Source organism: Rhinopithecus roxellana, chromosome 3 (genome assembly GCF_007565055.1).
Source record: "Rhinopithecus roxellana isolate Shanxi Qingling chromosome 3, ASM756505v1, whole genome shotgun sequence".
In the NCBI taxonomy this organism is placed as follows: Eukaryota; Metazoa; Chordata; class Mammalia; order Primates; family Cercopithecidae; genus Rhinopithecus; species Rhinopithecus roxellana.
The window spans coordinates 172529410-172544827 of NC_044551.1; the positions used below are offsets into that span (position 1 = coordinate 172529410).

At 45.2% G+C, this 15418-nt stretch overlaps 1 protein-coding gene across 8 annotated transcripts in view; it reads right to left on the reverse strand.

The window, feature by feature from the left end:
- The window catches only part of SFXN1 (sideroflexin 1), a 52429-nt gene extending 37676 nt beyond the window's left edge, over positions 1-14753 (reverse strand). For 2 of the 8 annotated variants that reach the window (XM_010388364.2, XM_030927315.1), the window contains exons 1-2: positions 14521-14753; positions 927-1099 (exon numbers count right to left, since the gene is read on the reverse strand). In XM_010388364.2, coding sequence (XP_010386666.2) covers positions 927-1090 — 164 coding nt within the window. In that variant the 5' untranslated portion in view covers positions 1091-1099; positions 14521-14753. Of the gene's footprint in view, positions 1-926; positions 1100-5079; positions 5201-7290; positions 7450-8743; positions 8930-14492 lie in introns of those variants that run through there. The other 6 variants (XM_030927312.1, XM_030927310.1, XM_030927313.1 and 3 more) reach the window with 6 other exon arrangements.
- Between the last annotated feature and the right edge of the window lie 665 nt (positions 14754-15418).

Here is a 15418-nt window from a genome sequence, read left to right on the forward strand (position 1 = left end):
CTTTACGCACATTGGCACATGGCAGTACTTGGCCAGACTCAGTGTTTATTGACTGTCGTTGGTTCTCTCTCTACCTAGATGATGGTTAAGGACCTGCTTCTGATGTATCACTTCTGGGCACGTTCAGGCACAAAGCTTCTCACAATCCAATCCCCAGCTTTGGACTGACTTTCCCCTAGCGCAGGAGTCAGCAAACTACTGGTCGTGGCCTGTGTGCCCTGCTAGGTAAGAGTGGTTTTTACATTTTTTTTAAAGGATTGTTAAATAAAAATTTAAGAGAAATATGTGACAGTGACCCACAAAGCCTGAAATAGTTCCTACGTGATCTTTTACAGAAAAAGTGGCCAACTGCTGCCTTGGAATATCTCTACACTGGTAGCATCTTCTCTTCCCTCCTGTTTGCTTCTCTCAGCTGATGGCGTGCATCCCACATCTGCAATCCCTGTAGGCATTGCCAGCAGCACCCTTGCCATCTGAGCTCCTACCTACAGGATTTTACTTACTGGGCCTATAATTCAGAAGGAACCAAACTACCCCTGATTCTTGGCAATTTGTTTTTGCATAATGCTGTTTCTGTCCAGAGACAGAAAAATGCATGGAGGGGTTGTGGATGTCATAGCGGAGGTGGTGGTGCTATTGGAGAACAGAAGGCAAGCTGCCAGGAAAAAGGGATTTGTATCCACAACAAAGAGGAGTGACTCTCATTGTCAGGTTAATATGAACCCTAGATATTTGTGTTAAGGGTGAGCAATGAGGGATACAACAAGTCTTTTTACTCTTCCTTTTTTTTTTTTTTTTGGTCAAAAGAATTCCATTGCAAAAAAAAAAAAAAAAAGTTGTAAAATCACTAAGTGAAGGTTTAAAGATAACAGCCTAACATGATGATCTATTTATACATGAAACCAAAAAACAATAATTAATGTTACCTGTAATCATGTACTATTTTTCTTGCACTCTCTAGTTGTTCGTTTGTTAACAGAATGTTCCTGGGGTCAGTTACAGTGAAGAAATGATTGGCTCGTCCAATGAAAGTGCTTTGATCCCATCGAGGTTCCTTGATGTTAATGTTTGGTGGCAGTTCTCCAGACATGGTCCCGGACTGCAAAGAGTCAAAAAGGCAAGTTCATGTAAGGCTTACAATGTCACTACATATTTAGAAACTTTATAGTCACTTTTAATTTTCAAGTAAAGGTTTACGTACTCTTCCTATTTATAAAGATAATTTTGCTATAAATGGCAAAAAGGCCATCTAAATTCAAAGCTAACTTTGTCTATAAATCTCAATTGATTTTAACTAAATTTCAATAGTTTCCTACATATTTCTCTTTATAAGTACATAGTATTTTAATATTTACTTATTGAATACCTAGAATTACTCTGCAGAAAATAAAGGTAAGAAAAGTTTTAGGATAGGTGCAGCGGCTCACACCTATGTTCCCAGCACTTTGGGAGGTCGAGCAGGGAAGATCCCTTGAGCCCAGGAGTTTGAGACCAGCCTGGACAATAAAGCAAGACCCCATCTCTACAAAAAATTTTAAAAAACTATCCAGGCATGGTGGTGCATGCTTATAGTTCCAGCTACTCAGGAGGCTGAGGTGGCAGTGGGGTGTGAGGATTGCTCGAGCCCAAGAGTTGGAGGCTGTAGTGAGCTGTCATCATGCCACTCCACCCCAGCCTGGGTGACAAAGCAAGACCATGTCTCTAAAAAAAAAAAAAAAAAGTTTAAAAATAATAACAGTAACAAGGCCTGAAGTTTGAACCCATTTTTCTGAGTGAAACAACCAACGTCAAACTACTAAAGTTGTTTAAAGCCTACTAAAGTTGTTATTCCTACTAGGAGAGATGACTAATGATTTTAAAAAGGTTTAAATGCTAAAAATTACACAACTAAAAAAGATGCAGATTCATTCAGCCTTGTTTAGCACATAAACCACCAATCAAAAATTAAAAATTATGTTCTTCAAGCTACCAGGAACATAGTGGGAAAAACACATTTGCACAGCCCCATGAATAGGAATAACTGTAGCATATAATTATCCTCATAAAATTTTTATTTTCTGGCTAAAGAGCATTACTTTTTTTCCAAAAGTAATTAATTTCTTTCTCTGAGTAATACATGTTTATTTTAGAACTGCCTTGTACTGTTGTAATAGATGCTTACTGCGGTATTCCGAAAAACACAAGCTTATTATAGAAAATAAAGAATAAAGAAACAAAATCTCCCATAGTCCAGGCACTCTGAAATCATCGTTAATGTTTTGGTACCTTTCCTTATAGATAATTTCTATACATGTTATTATACAATTAAAAAAATAGTTGATATCACACTGTGTATTTTAAGATCCCGATTTTTTTTTTTTTTTTTTTTTTGAGACGGAGTCTCACTCTGTCGCCCAGGCTGGAGTGCAGTGGCCGGATCTCAGCTCACTGCAAGCTCCGCCTCCCGGGTTTACGCCATTCTCCTGCCTCAGCCTCCCGAGTAGCTGGGACTACAGGCGCCCGCCACCTCGCCCAGCTAGTTTTTTGTATTTTTTAGTAGAGACGGGGTGTCACCGGATTAGCCAGGATGGTCTTGATCTCCTGACCTTGTGATCCGCCCGTCTCGGCCTCCCAAAGTGCTAGGATTACAGGCTTGAGCCACCGCGCCCGGCCAAGATCCCGATTTTTTTGCACTTATTTCATGAGCACCATTGTGGCTGCTGTTCATTTTGGATATATAACTACACCTTTAATGTTTAAGTGGTTTTGGTTTTTCAGCATGACATATAATTGCTTATCCCTGTCTATGCATCTTTGTCCTTACAGCTAGTGATTTCCTCAGACTAGCTCTCTCTGCGTGATATTAGTAGTCCAAAGGATTTTAACGACTATGAAGGTTTCAAACCATGGCTTACTTATACCTGCTTCCCTTCCCTACATTTCTAATACCAGTTTTAATTTTAATTCACTTTTCGGGTCACTTTTCCTTAAGTTACTTTCTTAGTGCTTTACAGGTTCGGAGGTATATTAAGATGTCAGATGCAAATGCTGGGCATTCCTGTAAGGCATATTTTCTCAAAATCTCCAATTAACACATATCATGGACTACAGGATCAAAACTGAGCATGTGAGGTCCGCGGATGTGAGGAGTCTAGTGTATGGAAAACAGTAGGGCGGTGAGAGTGAGAAGGTAAGAATCAGCCCTGCTATTCCTAGAGCAGGCTGGGGTAACAAACACAGAGAAGGCCAGCTACAAAGCTAATGGGAAGCCTATTTTCCCCAAGGTCAGAATGCAGCTATGTGGTGTCATAATAGTTCTCTTTTTTTGTGACCACTGCTTTCTTATCTCACGGAGAAATCTTGTTATCTATCATCACAGAGGGTCAGAAACTTTGCTACTTGAAATCCTAACGCACAGAATGAAACATCCCACTCTTGACACAGAAAGCTGGCCCGGATTTACAGCCCAGGTGCAGACTTTCAGATTAGGAAACTTTTGGACACAACGCTGCAAGTCCATCTTAACTTTGTAGCTTCTAAGGAAACAGGGATGTGGTAGTGATAGTGAGACTTACAGTTAAAAGGGAAGAGAGAATACTTTGTATTCAATTTTCTGAGAAAAATCTGTATCAGATCTCCACTGGGAACATCACAGTCCACCTGGGCCTGAGTGCAGGCACAGGAGGGTAGAGAAGAGTGCGGGGAAGGAAATGGCTCATGGCCTCATGTACAGCCACAGCCTGGTGCCCATCAGCATGAGGTCCACATGATGCAGGCTGAATCCCATGCCCAGCCTTGTGCTGGACCTCCTGGATCAGAATCTCTAGGAGGATAACATTTGTCTGTTTAAAAAGCTCTCCAGATGATTTTGATGTGTTCCACTGGTTCAGAACCATCGTTCTGCGCCAGCAGCTTCGCAGGAATAAACAGTTCCCCGGGGAGGGGAGTTGAATGTGTTGTGCAGTGTCTTCCTTCTTGCTACCACCATCATGGGGATACAAGAAATGTATGTCATTGTATGCAGACACGACTACATTTTGAATTAGAATATATCAAGTGTATTACAAAAAGCAGAGTCCAGTTCATATTCTGAAAAGCAGCACTTTTCAGACTTGTCTACAGAGGCTTGGGCTCTGCTGAGGCATCTTAGCAACCTGTAGGGCGTGCAGGGGAATTCAAGCAGGTGGGTTCACATGCTGGCCCCTATCCATGAGCCACATTTTGAAGCTACAATTACGTGTATTACACAGCATTTGTTTCTAGCCTTAGAGGTCATCAAATAAATGCCATACGCAATCATACAACTGAATAAGACAGAAAATCTGGCCTAATTTCTTTCCCTTTCTGAATGAGCCAATAAAAGACATAATTCCTATTCTCAAGTAGACCATAGTTTAAATGCATAACAGAATAAATACTTAGGAGAAAAAAAATCTGCTAGCTTTGTTTTTTCTATAAGGCCTAAAAAAATGCTGCTATCTTTAATATCTATTTATTGAGCACCTACTACATGACAGACTCTTGGGCTGTATCAGGGAACAAAGAAGACAAAAATTCCTGCCCTATTGGAGCTGACGCTGGGATGGCAGAGGTGAAAGGAAAACAGGCAATAAACAAAAAACACAAAAGATAAGTAAACTATTCATTATATTAGAAGACAGTAAATGGTTTGGGGAAAACAAACAAACAAACAAACCCCAGAATAGGATAAGAAGGATCATGAGCAGCGCTTGCATTTTTAAATAAGGTAGTCAGGGCATGTCTCATTGAGAAAGTAATACTGCAGCAAGACCAGAGGACAGTGAAGAATGGAATCGTGTGGATATCTAGGCGAAGAGCATTCCAGGCAGAGGGAAACGGTATTGCCAAGGCCTTAAGGCAAAAATACATCTGGTATTTTCAGAGAACAGCAAGAAGGCATGGGCTGGAGTAGAGTGAGGAAGCAGGAGATGGGAGATGAGCAGGTAAGAGATGTAATGGCTTAGGTTGGAGTCAGATGATGTAGGTCGTGTAGCCTCTGTAAGGCCTTTGCATTTCACTCTGCAAAAAATGGGAGTCATCGGAGGGTTCTGATCAGAGGACTGAAATGAACAGACTCACAATTTGAAAGGATCTCTCTGGCTGCTGTGTGGAGAACAGACAACGGGGAGATAAGAGTGGACACAGGAGGAGCAGCTGCAAGGTTCCTGCAGAGATCCAGACAGAGCCGGGGGGCAGCACAGGTGGCAAGAGGTACTGGAATCCTTGGTATTTCTTCAACTGAAATGAAAACTTCAATGAAATTGGTGCCAGCAGGATTTCTTGACACCTTAGACGTGGGATGTGAGAGAAAGAAAAAGCAAGGTTCCTAAGGTATTTGGTTGGAAAAACTGGAGGAGGAGAGGGCCAATGGAGAAGACAGGAAGTTCAGATTTGTCCGGAGTAAGTCTGAGGCACCTAGGAGGCATCAAGTGGCGATGTCCAGTGGGCAACAGAATGAGCAGGTCTAGGTTCAGGGGAAAAGTCTAATCTGGAGATTATCCGTGGGAGTTGTCAGACAGAGATTATATTTAAAGTCATGAGATGTGATGAGATCACCAGTGAAGTGAAGGTAAATAGAGAAGAGATCCAAGGACTCTGGTGTGAAGAGGTCAGAAAGCACCGAAGGCGTGCAAAGTGGGCTGGGAAGTGACTGGTGGGTGGCAAACCAGGAGAGAGTGGCATCCTGGAAGATGAGAGGTAAATCTATTGGTAGCCTGACTGGCCAAAAGGAAGACACCTTGGTAGCCCGTCACTTCCATTTTTGGATAGTGAAGGGGGAGGAGGTGGATTTAACAGCAATGATGGTGGTAGCAAGACGGAACAACACATTAAACCTCCCCTCCTCAGGAAACTGTTTATTCCTGCAAAGTTGCTGGTGCAGATTGATGGTTCTGAACCAATGGAACACATCAAAATCACCTGGAGAGCTTCTTATAAACACAAATACTATCCTCCTTCTAGAGGTTCTGATCCAGCAGGTTCAACATGAGGCTGGGCGTGGGATTCAGCATGTGCTCTGGGTGTGGACCTCATGCTGGACGGACCCCAGGCTGTGGCTGTACATGAGGCTGGGAGCCATTTCCTTCCCTGCACTGTTCTCTACCCTCCGGTGCCTGCCCTCGGGCCTAGGTCATCTGTGATGTTTCCTAGTGGAGATCTGATAGGGGTTGTTCTCAGAAAACTGAATACCAAGTAATCTCTTCTTCCTTTTAACTATAATTCTCACTGTCAGTATTTTTCCTTTACGCTTAACATAAATAATGAAAACAAAAATTAATATGTAGCCTTTATATAATTCTAGTTCCTAATAACTATCTCTAATTTGTTAAATATAAGGACAACCTTTAGGGGAAGTTGCTGCCATCATGGTCTTATTTTAGAATTGGTTACTATATTATTTATTTATTTTTCTTGAGACAGGGTCTTCTCTCTCACCCAGGCTGGAGTGCAGTGGTACAATCACAGCTCACTGCAGCCTTGATGTCCTGGGCTCAGGTGATCCTCCCCCCTCAGCCTCCCCAGTAGCTGGGACCACAGGCATCTGCCACCATGTCCAGCTAGTTTTTGTATTCTTAAAATTTGTATACCGTTTGTAGAGCCAGGGTTTCACTGTATTGCCCAGGCTGGTGTCGAACTGCTAGGCTCGTGATCTGCCCGCCCTGGCTTCCCAAAATGCTGGGATTACAGGTGTGAGTCACTGCACCCAGCCAAAAATATGGTTACTCTATAAAATTTAAGTATTATCATGTATAAGAGCTGGATAGTCTTAAAAATGATTTCTCCAATGTGCTTATTATGTGGAAGCTGAGGTCCAGTGGGGAAATAACTTGCCCAGGTTGCATGGCAGATGCTGGTGGCAGAACCAAGTCTGGGAGAGCTCAAAGAAGGACCAGCCTCCAGGGCACTGGCCAGCTTTCCACTCACCACTCTCTTCTGGCCATTTTTCTTGAAGTATGACACCAATTAATGTCTGCAGAGAATGATATCTTGGAGACCCCTCCCTTTTTTCCTTTAAATAAAAACTTGACCTTCACACTACGAAGTTCTATACTACAATAACCTTAAGGTTACTCTACAGTACAAGTGATCAAGAATGCTGTGGAGGCCTCACAAAAAATGTCTTCCTTAGAAGGCAAGGAAAAAGGAGAGAGATGGAGAGGGGAACCCTAACATCTTAAGAATTTCCATTACATACAAGGAATTGGGCTAGATGCTGGCCTAAGCTTGCAACATTAGAGAATATTCTATCTAGAACTTCTCACAACAGTGTGATTCAGACATCCTACGCACATTTTGCAGACGGAAGAATCAAGATTCTGGGATATCACTCAAAGCCACCGCATCTTTCCAGCAAGGGAAGAAGCAGGAGTGCTTGACTCCAACTGCTTATCTGCAGACTCCAGTCAAACCCACCGAAATCCCGGCAGTGGAAGCGTCTACCGCATGTACCTGTGATGGGCAGAATAATGGCCACCAAAGATGTCTCATTCTAATCCCCGGAAGCTGTGAGAAGGTCTAATAAAAAATGCTGCTATCTTTAATATCTATTTATTGAACATCTACTACTATGAACATGTTACCTTACATGGTGCAGGGACTTTGCTGATATGATTAAATTAAGGATCTTGAGAGATGCGGAGACGATCCTGGATTATTTGGTGGGCCCAATATCATCACAAGGGTCCCTATAAGAGAAAGAAGGAGGCAGAAGAGGCAGAGGCAAAGAAACAGATGTAGAAACAAGCAGAGGTTGGAGTGATGCTGGGCTGTGAGCTGCACCCCCTAATAGCTGGAAAGGGCAGGGAAAGGGGCTCTGCCCTAGAGCTTCCAGAAGGAAGGTCCACTTGTTCTAGACTTCTGACCTCCAGAACTCTAAGATAATATATCTGTGTTGTTTTAAGCTACTTAAATATGTAGTAATTTGTTATAACAGCAATAGGAAATGAATACAACACTGTTTCCTCTACTTAAAAAGGATTTCAAGTTGTACTATAGTGGCATAAGAACTACCAACTGGATTTGATGATCTGTGTTCCTCTGCCTCCAGAAGTTAAAAAAACCCAAAAAACATGCTGCAGACTAATCAGGAATTCTCACAAAAACAGCTGATCTCAGATCAGATAACATTTTATTATTAACCGTGATGCCGTGTTTCAATTAGACAAGACTTCTTTCACGCATGAACTTACTTCCACCTTCAAGCACAGGAGTAGCTTGCACCCCAGATAAATTGATCCATGTTTAAAAAACAGGAGTCCCACTTAAAAAAAAAACAAAAACAAACACCAAAACTTATTTCCTATTCACATTAAAGTCAACAGCACTGAGCGTGGTGGCGCGTGCCTGTAATCCCAGTGACTTGGGAGACGGAGGTGGAAGGACTGCTTGGACCTAGGAGGTTGGAGACCAAACTGGGCAACATAGTAAAACCCCTCTCTAAAAATCAATGGGGCCCACCAAGCATGCTGACATGGAGCACTCCTTATTGCATGGGGCCTGGGCTGGGGAGGGTGTGCTAGGCGCGCCCTGGGCTGGCTCCGCTTTGTGCCTGGAGTCTATTCAGGGAGCGAGATGCTGGTATCCCTAAGGCCTTGGCCACCCTGTGAGGATCCCCAGGGTGCACCCCATTCCCCTCGCCGGGATCAGGGCTGGCCAGGCGACTTGGTTGGTCCGTAGCATTCCAGTGCATACCTGCGGGCCCCGGGCAAGGCAGAGATGCACTGAGGGCACGTGCTTCACACACCTGGTATTGACAGGTCAGCAGGGCTGGGTGGTGGGGCGGGGCTGCCACGGGCACTGTTGTGGGGAGGGAACGAGGTCCTGGGGTGGGGGTGATGGTGCAGGAATGGCCTTCGTTTTTCCGTGGTCTGGTTTATGTAGCCATCCATCTGGCAAATTATGGCCCCTAGGCTTGCCTGAAAGGTTGAAACTGGGTAAAGATCAGACATCTTGTTACAGAGGTGTCTTGAACATCACTCACAGTCTTTCATGACCTAGGATAGGGGCAGTGCTAGGACAGAGGCTTCTCGACTCTGGATTTCTGCAGACTGTGCTGGAGGAAGTCATACTGCACAGCCTTGCGTTGACACTGGGAACAGTGTGAATAATCATGAAACCACAGAGGCTTCGAAAGAAAGTTTTGGAGAATAAGATATTTGCATTCCCATTGCAGATGCGGCAAGGATCATGAAGAATGTCCCTCAGAGGGCCAGACGGCACAGGATGCCAAAGAATGTGTTCCAGAGTGTGTGGGTTCATCACCTTCATGGCACCTGAAGCAAGTGAGAGATGCCAGGGAGAGTGAGGAGACAGTCAGTGGGGAGGGTGCTCTCTCTGCCCTGTCCACCTGAGGCTTTGAGAGTTATGCAGAAGCGCTGGGGCGGTGCCTTCAGGCACTCAGAGAGGCTAGGAGACAGGGGAGCAGGCCCCAGCCCACCACAGACACAGAGGGGCCCAGGGAAGCTGTAGAAGAGACGCTTACTGAGCAGTTACTCGCTGGCTTCAGGACTGCAGAAAGGCAGCAGCAAAATGTTATGGTTTACACAGCGGCACACTGGCAGGTTTCTCATGTCCAGCAAGCTCAGTTTTCATGAGCTGAAGAAATGATGCAATGGGGTGTGGAGGGAAGAGAAAAGGCCTAGGACAGATGTGCTAGAAGGAAATGATTGGTGACAGATGGTCTCTGTGTATTGCAATAGCTGTAATGTGGCTTCCTGGTGCTTGGCCAATTGAGGTGTTAATTCTACGAATCTTTTTCATGAATGATTTTAAAGAAATATTTGGATTTTAATAGTATTAAGAAATTTTGGTGGGGTATGAGAAAAAAGTGGGACTTAAAAAATTCTGTGGTTGGCTGATGCCACTTACGCTAAGAAGAAAAATGACTTTAAGGTTTGATCACATAAAGACATTCTCACAATGATGTTGGCTATCTGGAACTGTTAACAATTATGACATGATACTGCATTTAAATGAACAGATTATTTTACAGATGATATATGTTTAAAAATTATTTCACCCTTTAAAAGGGACAGAAATAATCTCATAGAGAAATTAAAAACTGTTTAAATTCAATCTCTTAACTAAGGTTTTGAGTAAATATAGTTTCATGGAGCCTCATCCCAATAGATTTCTGAAAGTCTTTTTATTTATTCATTCACAAACAAAATTAACTTACGCCTTCTGTATCCACTGAAGGCCTCTTATGTAGTCAACACTGGCTTGGTCCTGGGTTTAGAAAGACCCAACACACAGCTGTTTTTTTCTGGCTGGTCCCTGCTGATGGAGGCCCCCTGCCCTGTGGCGTAATCTCCCTGATAACCTATGGAATGAGAACTGGACTTAAGCAAATACAATCTAGATTTCAGTCCTGATTCTGTTATTTCCTTTCTAGACATGTGACTGGGTGAATTACTTTACATCTCCGAGCCTCAATTTTGTCATCTATAAAACACAGGTAAGAGTTGGCTCATAGAGTTGGTAGGATTAGCAAACTGAAGAGTTTAAGAGTCCTTTATTAATCTTTATTAAGGTGCCAAACAAAAGTGCAATCATTATTAATAAGCTGGCTTTCCACGAGTGGAAGCTCCTGTCCTTACTGGCCACAGTCCTGTGCATAAATGCAGCTCCTGGTGCCAGGAATGGCTGCCTGAACTTCCGGAAGATGATCAGAAACATGTAAGAAAAAGAATTTATCTCCAAGATAAACTTAATTTCAAATTTTTAGCTGCATGCTAAGAAAATGCTTAACTACTCGAGAAAAAAGAATTTTCTAAAATATTGTAGAAAACAAGTTAGCAGGGAATGTGCTTTATCAGGAATTAGTAATAAAGACCTTTAATCTTGGCTAAAGATTAACAATGATAACTACGTTATTAAGCTGGAAGCCTGTTGGTTAAAACTACTGTATTTTGAGAGTTATGACAGGGTATGATTACCCAGTTTGTTTAGGTAGGGCCAGGCAGGTGTGAGACAGCTCATCAATCACTCCTGTCCACTGTCCAGGGAACATGACGGAGCACCCAGACACTAAGCTTTCCATGCATTGTTAGATTGCTAAATCTTTATGACAGCCCTCCAAGTTATCTTCCCCTGTTTTCTAGAGCCACTCGGAGAAATTTAGTGCCATGCCCAAGATGACACAGCCTTCACAGTTCTGTCTGACTTTGAAACTCAATTCTGAGTCTTTGGAGGCCAGAGAACATGTGTCTGACAAGGACAATCACACTAACTCAAGGAGCCTAAAAAGCAAATTCCCTGATTTCTGTCTGGGCTGGTCATCTGCATACAGTATCCCTTTCTTATGGGCGTGGTCACACAGGAGATCGAATTATAGATCAGAGAGTTGAATTCTGTGCAAAGCATTAGATTCATTCCAAGGGTATTTCCATTCAGCAATGGATTTGTGTTGCATATGCTTCCCTATTCCAGGATAGCTCTGCATGGAGATGTGGGGCCTACCTAGAATCAGGAATACACGGAAAATCAAGGCCTCCTGCCCTTCCCACTGCCATGTCCTCCCCTCCCATGCAGATCCCACTATTCTATTAACTTTAAAACACCCATGTACTGGGCGCAGTGGTTCACGCCTATAATCCCAGCACCTTGGGAGGCTGAGGCAAGTGGATCATGAGGTCAGGAGATCAAGACCATCTTGGCTAACATGGTGAAACCCCGTCTCTACTAAAAATACAAAAAAATTAGCCAGCCATAGTGGTGGGCCCCTGTAATACCAGCTACTCTGGAGGCTGAGGCAGGAGAATCACTTAAACCCAGGAGGCAGAGGTTGCAGTGAGCCGAGATCGCACCACCGCACTCCAGCCTGGGCAACAGAGCGAGGCTCCGTCTCAAAAAACAAACAAACAAACAACAACAAAAACACCAAAAACACTGATGTAACATTACAACCACTGCTCATATTCCGGTCCTCAAGATCAACTATGGGTGTGGATTTCTTAAGCAGTATCTTAGGATGGGTGATGCTATTACCAGTTAAAACAAATTCTATTGATTTCTATTTGAGATGGTGGTATCAGCTTGCAAAAAAATGACAAACACTACCCAACTGTAATATTTTAAACATATTTGGATGAAGTTTTACCATCCATTTTTAAGAATCAACTCAGGGATGCCATATACCAAAGTCTATAAAACTACTTTACAAATTAACAGCTGCTAAAGAAAAACTTAGTAACTTTGAACTTTGTGTAATTAAGTGCAGGTTTGATACATGGTCTAACTTAATGATTTTTCACTTTCTGGACAACAGCCCTTTGTTCCCCCCTTTTTAAAACAATGGATTCACTACTTCTGATTTCTTACCTTTAACCACAAAGGAAAAATTGGTCACACTCATGTTTCTACTCTAACCGAATGCAGCTCACCACTGCTACACAACAGGATACAGATGCCTGACTTCAGTGTAAGGCTTCCAGAACAACAAAGTTCGATGACGGGTCTGCTCTTACGGCCTTTGTGCCCTGGCTGTCCTCTCAGCTTTCTTTGCAGAAAGTGAGGAGCAGGAAGGGATATCCCTGCCAGTCGGTGCCTTTCTGTAGCCATCCCCATGGGATTTCATAAAACTTTTACAGAAAATTAAGAACATGCTAAACATTTCACTGATCCTGAATTATGACACCCCTTGCCACACAGGTTTCTCTCTGACAACTGTAACCACAGATATCATCCCTCTTCTGAACATCCATGTGGCCTGAAAGCCTCAATCTAACCTTTGAACAGGTACTGAGCTGAGATGGGAGCTGATAGCTCCTTACTGCCAAACACTGTATTTTTTTTTTTTTTTTTTTTTTTTTGAGCCCGAGTCTTGCTCTGTCGCCCAGGCTGGAGTGCAGTGGTGCGATCTCGGCTCGCCGCAAGCTCTGCCTACCGGGTTCATGCCAGTCTCCTGCCTCAGTCTCCCGGGTCCTGGGTCTACAGGCGCCCGCCACCACGCCTGGCTAATTTTTTATATTTTTAGTAGAGACGGGGTTTCACCGTGTTAGCCAGGATGGTCTCCATCTCCTAACCTCGTGATCCGCCAGCCTCAGCCTCCCAAAGCGCTGGGATTACAGGCGTGAGCCACCGCGCCTGGCCCAAACGCTGTATTTTTGAAAGTGAGACACCTGCTCAGTGCTGAGGAGAGAAAGAACCTGCTTGAGGTTCCAGAACTTCTTGGTAGCCACCCCATTCATCCTCCCAAACAGTTCCCTCTAATCTTTTATATCAAGTCTGAAGCTGTAGGAGCTGCAAAGCCCCCTCATTTACCTGCATCCTCCTTGGGCACCTATAACAATGCCGGGAACACTGAAGCAGATCAAACGGGGGATGGACAAAGAAGGGAGAATCCAGAGGCACCCAAGTCAAAATCTAGAAGTCAAGGCAGAAGAGGGACTAGGACTGTGAGAAATGCACAAGGAAAAAGCTATGGGGACTCAGAAAAGAGTTGCCTACGGAGCAGCTAAGTGCCCAAGCTCTGGAGTCAAGCAGCGCTAGGCTTTTTCATTCAGGCAGCCAACAAATATTCACTGAGGGCCTTCCTGGTGCAGGCAATTGTTATGTGCAGGGGACAGAAAGGCTGTGCAAGACAAAATAGGCCCTGTTCACAGGAGGAGAAGGAAACAAGTAAACACCTTTAATTTCAACTAGTGACAAAAGACACTAAAGAAAAAATCCAGAGTTTGTGTTACAAACGGTGTGTGTAGGAATGGGGGTGCAATTTTCGGCAGCATAGCCAAGGAAAAGCATCTTTGAGAACGCAGCATTTACGACTGAGACTCAGATGGCCTTGGACTATGGATGGCCAGCTGTGTGACCTTGGGCACTCAACCTCTCTAAGCCCCAGTTTTCTCATCTGGAACCCAGTACCTCGCAGGGCTGGAAGAGTGTAAAACTACATGGACCTAAGTCACCTGGCACGCACTTAGTAGACTGTTTATTGTCATTCTGGGCAGGTTAGAGACCTGTGACAGATGTGAAAGTTCAGGGAAAAAGCAACTACTATTCCAAGAATCTACTTCCTTGCACATCACCTCCCTACTGGATTGCGAGTTCCAGAACAGGAACCAGGTGGTCTCCCCTCCGACCCCAGCACCAGGAGGCAAAGCTGAGAGCGCGGAGCGCGGGATCAGGCACCCGGCCACCTGGCTGCCGCTGTCCCCGACGCAGCCATCTTGGTGTCCCCGCGGCGAGTTCGCCACGCAGGCGCCGAAGACCGCGCGGCCAGGCGCGCGGGGACGCGGCGGAGGGCTCTCCCCACCGGAGAGGAAGCCCACGGGATGCTGGGCCTCGGGATGCTGGAAGCGGGGTGCTGTCCGGCAGCAGGATGGCAGGGATCCCCAGGTGCAGGGACCCCCCGGCCCGAGGCATCCCCGGCCCGCGAAGGGGCTTCCGACCTCCCAGCCTGGGGTCTCCCGGCAGCCGGCCCGCAGGTGCACGGCCCAAGCCTGCCCGAGCCTGCGCGCCTCCGCCGGGCCCCCTGCGCGTTTTCCACCCACCTGGCTCTGCCTGTCTTCCGCGACTCACCGCTTCCCCCGGGCCGCAGCGTGCGCAGCTCGCAAGTCCCGCTCAGTGCTGTCTTTGCCGCCACCGGAAACGCTTCTCCCGCCACGGTGTCCTCGCGCGTCCCCGGAGCGCGTCCTCGTGCGGGCCTGCGAGCGCGCGTCCGCGCCCGGGAGCTACGAGGCTCAGGGACCCGCCCTCCCGGTCCAGGCCCCGCCCCGCGCGCGCGACTTCGCTTCTGGCTTAGCAACCGCGCCCCGGCTCCGGGAGAACTGCAAGCCCATCCTCACCGTGGTGTGGGGCTCTGCGCGGGCCGGGGCCACTGTTTTCCATTTGGGTTTCCCTTAAGGGACTGCTTCTTTATCATTTCTTTATTCCCGGGGCCTGGCGTAGCCAGCATCCATTCACGCACTCATTTACCCAATTAAAGTGTGGAGCTTGGCAAGACTGGCGCTACAAGGCGATTTTAGGACTTTAGTGCCACGACCTGATTTACGTCTTTAAAAACTCCGCCACCACCACCACCACCCCGTCTTCTTTATGGAAAACAGACTGTGTGGGAGGGGATGTGCGGCAGAGAGGCTGTTTAGCGAGATGCTGAGGTTATCCAGGAGAGGAATCATGGTGTTTTGGGCCAAGTGGGTAACCTGGGCATATTTAAAGGGCAAATGAAATCTAATAAATGGTGAATTTCATAGGAAGATTCCATTTTTAAAGATGTAAATTCTTTCCCAAATGACCTATGACAATTCCAAAAATTTTTTTGACAACACGAGTGTGCATGGTGGTGTGTGTGTTATAACTGCACAAGCGGACTGCAAAATGTATATGAAAAAAATAAAGAGCCAGAAATAGCCAAGCAAGCTTTGAAGAAAAGAGTAAGGCCGAGTGACTTGTCCTACAGATACAAAACTTGTTATAA